General features: G+C 41.7%; 1 protein-coding gene across 1 annotated transcript; it reads right to left on the reverse strand.

Annotated features, from left to right (window-relative positions):
* Positions 1 to 610: 610 nt before the first annotated feature.
* Positions 611 to 2,088, reverse strand: LOC105784841 (uncharacterized). The gene is made up of 2 exons (XM_052627150.1): positions 787 to 2,088; positions 611 to 697 (listed from the first exon to the last, which is right to left on the reverse strand). The coding sequence occupies exons 1-2, from the start codon at positions 2,086 to 2,088 to the stop codon at positions 611 to 613; spliced, it is 1,389 nt and encodes a 462-aa protein (XP_052483110.1).
* Positions 2,089 to 3,475: the final 1,387 nt, after the last annotated feature.

Raw genomic sequence — 3,475 nt, forward strand, 5'->3', positions numbered from 1 at the left:
ATATCAAAGAATATACCAAGAATATATAAATGTATGAATAAATATTTGTGAAAGAATTATTTGTAAGACAATCAATCAAATGGAAAATATTTATTTGCATATAAAGGGAAAAAAATGACTGATCGAGATGAATGTAGATATGTATTTCATTAAAATAATGATATTTAGGCCCAATGCCTATTTCACAAAAGATTTCATATCGTTCCTAGGCCAAAAACAACAGGAATGTTTTGAATATTACTCTGAATAAGCCCTAAAGACTACGGGGATTTCTTCAGCAGTCCAATTGTTTAGCTCGCTCCCCGGCTCATAAGGGCAAATCTCCAACGAGGCCCTTTTTTTCGCTGCTTCTATAGCGCTAATATAAACATTTTCCAACATTTCTTCAATGCCTTTGCTACTGGACGCTCCACACTCAGAATGAATAAATCCTCCCGATACAAAAGATGCAAATATGTGGGGAAAGGTTAAAGGCTCCCACTTAGTTTCATATCCGTTCAAACGCGCCCTTCTTTTCTCTTGTCTCTTCTCTACTTCTTTCTTCTTCTCCTTCATGTCTGGCTTGTATCCTAAGCCAAAACTATCGAATTTTCCCTTCAGCATTGGTACTTCAATCCTTCCCTGCAGATATTTTCCCAATCCTTTCCCAGGTGAGGCTCCTCTTCCTACCATCAATCGCAACCCCATTTTGGTGGTCCTGGATATTTTTGGTATTAGAATTCTGCTTCCCTCCATAATAAACATCGCATTCACAAATTCTAACGACCGAAAAGAACATTCCAGTGCCTCATCGTTGATGTCCACATAAGGTGCATCACTAGTCATCATTGCGATAATATCCTCCTCTGCATCTATTGTCACCAACCGACCCTCCGATACCAACTTCACCTTCTGATGTAGTGATGAAGGTACTGCCCCGGCTGAATGTATCCACGGTCTTCCCAATAGACAGTTATAGGAAGGCTTAATATCCATTACCAAGAAGTCCACCTCACAAGTGATTGGGCCAATCCTTAACGGAATCTCAATTCTCCCCATAACCTTCTTTTCTGTCCCATCAAATGCCCTTACTATGCTCTGGCATGCTTTCATGTGCGAACTGTCCACCGGTAATCGACTAAGAGTGGATAGAGGCAATACATTCAGTGCAGATCCATTATCAACCAGGGCCCCCGGGAGTGTGTACCCTTTGCATCGGACAGTAACGTGCAGGGCTTTAGTAGAACCCCTACCTCCGGATGGTATTTCGTCGTCATTAAAGAAGATAAAATTGTCAGCACCTATATTGTTGACCAACCGATCCAGCTTGTTTACCGAAATATCGTCAGCCACATATGTTTCATTTAGTACCTTCAGAAGTGCATTCCGATGTACTTCAGAGCTTAGGAGTAAAGTTAATACAGAAATACGGGCTGGCTGTTTGTGCAGTTGTTCCACAACACTGTATTCACTGTGTTTCAGAAACTTCAAAAACTCTTTTGCCTCCTCTTCTTTTATTGGTTCGTTAACCAATGGCTCAACCTCTGCTGCTTTCCCTTTCTTCTGTTCTTTCTTCCAATTCTCTTCCCTAGACGACTCTGCTTGAGTGTCATATCGTTTCCCATTGCGCGTGTAAGAACCTATTTCCTGACTTTTTTCCGCTTCTTTTCCCAGGATGGTCACATTGCACCCATACTTCCACGGCACCATTTTGTTATCCTTATATAAGAAATTTGATGGTTTCTGAATTACAATTTTCAGTGTTACTTGAGCCCTAGCCTCATTAACCTTAGGGCGTGAGATAATGACCACAGGATGATTTATTTTCGGAGTCCCTGTTCCTAACTCTGTTGCGCATATGTTCCTTCTTTCTTCCGTATCTTCATAAAACCTCATCTCCTTGTTATCCATCATGCTTTGAACCAAAGCCCTGAATCCTTCACATTCTTGGATTTCGTGCCCCGTTTTATGGTGGAATTCACAATAATTTTCGGTCTCGTACCCCTCCTCAAAATCTGAAGTAACTAAACCTCTCTTTGCCATCTCTTTCCAGACCAATTTTAATGGAGTTTTTACTTCGGCAATATCAATCTTGACTTCTTCTCTCATACCTTCACTCACAATATTCACTCATTTATCAGCGTGATTAGGTAACGGATTTTCTGCGTTAGGCGAGTCGTCAAGTTTGACAACACCCAATTTGATAAGTCCTTCCACTACCCTCTTGAAAGCTGTACAATTTTTTATTGAATGCCCTGAAATTCCCGCATGATAATCACATTGTGCGTTCGGGTCATACCATTTTGGATACGGGGGTTGTAGAGGACTCAAGTAACGTGGGGCAACAACATGTGCATTAAATAAAGTCTGATACAACTCCCTGTATGACATTGGGATTGGCGTGAATTGGGGTTTTTCAGTAGTTTGCCTAACTCTCGACTCTTGTCTTGATGATCCCTGTTGATTAGCAGCCACTTTCTGTGGTTGATTCACGGAAATTGACCTACCATAGGCATTCACATTATTTACTTCGTTTTCTCTTTTCCTCGGGGCTGCCCTCCTATTATTCTCCCCTCCATCTATTCTTCCACTTTTGATAGCATGCTCGATCATTTCACCATTCACGATTATATCCGAGAAATTCTTTGAAGCGCTTCCTAACATGTGAGTTATGAACGGAGCTTTCAATGTATTAATAAAAAGCGTCGTCATCTCTTTTTCCAATAGCGGTGGTTGCACCTGAACCGCCAACTCTCTCCACCTCTGCGCATACTGTCTGAAGCTTTCGTTTGATTTCTTCTCTAAATTCTGTAGAGTTATCCTGTCAGGCATTATTTCCGAGACATGATTGTACTGTCTCATGAAAGCCTGTGCTAAATCCCTCCATGTAGCAATTTTGGTTCGGCTCAGCTGATTGTACCACTTTGACGCCGCTCCTGTAAGACTTTCCTAAAAGCAATGTATTAATAATTGATCATTATTAATATACCCCGTCATTCTTCTGCAAAACATAGTAATGTGGGCTCCTGGGCAACTGGTCCCATTGTATTTCTCGAATTCCGGCATTTTAAATTTGTAAGGTAGCACCAAGTCCGGAACCAAGCTCAGATCTTTTGCATCTATTCCAGGATAGCTTTCGATGCTTTCTATCACCCTAAACTTCTCTTCTATCCATTTCCATTTCTCCTCAAATTGTTTTGGAAATTCCTCCTTCGCCTTGTCCTTTTCAGCCATCTCATCAAGATCTGGGACAGCAATGTTATTTGGGCTATCACCGGGATTAGAGCCCGCTCCGGGCTGACAATTTATTGGTATTGAGGCATCGCCTTGGAATTGTTGGGGCCTAACCGACACAGAGGGTCTCCGCGGATGCGACTCAGTCTGAACTTGCGCATGCGGAGGCGTAAAACCGGGAGGATAAAGTGGTTCACCATTACTTTCTTCTTCATTAATAATCATAGGACCTTTCCCCTTATCTACTCCCTTCAACAATTGC

This window comes from Gossypium raimondii, chromosome 13 (genome assembly GCF_025698545.1).
Source record: "Gossypium raimondii isolate GPD5lz chromosome 13, ASM2569854v1, whole genome shotgun sequence".
Classification (NCBI taxonomy): Eukaryota; Viridiplantae; Streptophyta; class Magnoliopsida; order Malvales; family Malvaceae; genus Gossypium; species Gossypium raimondii.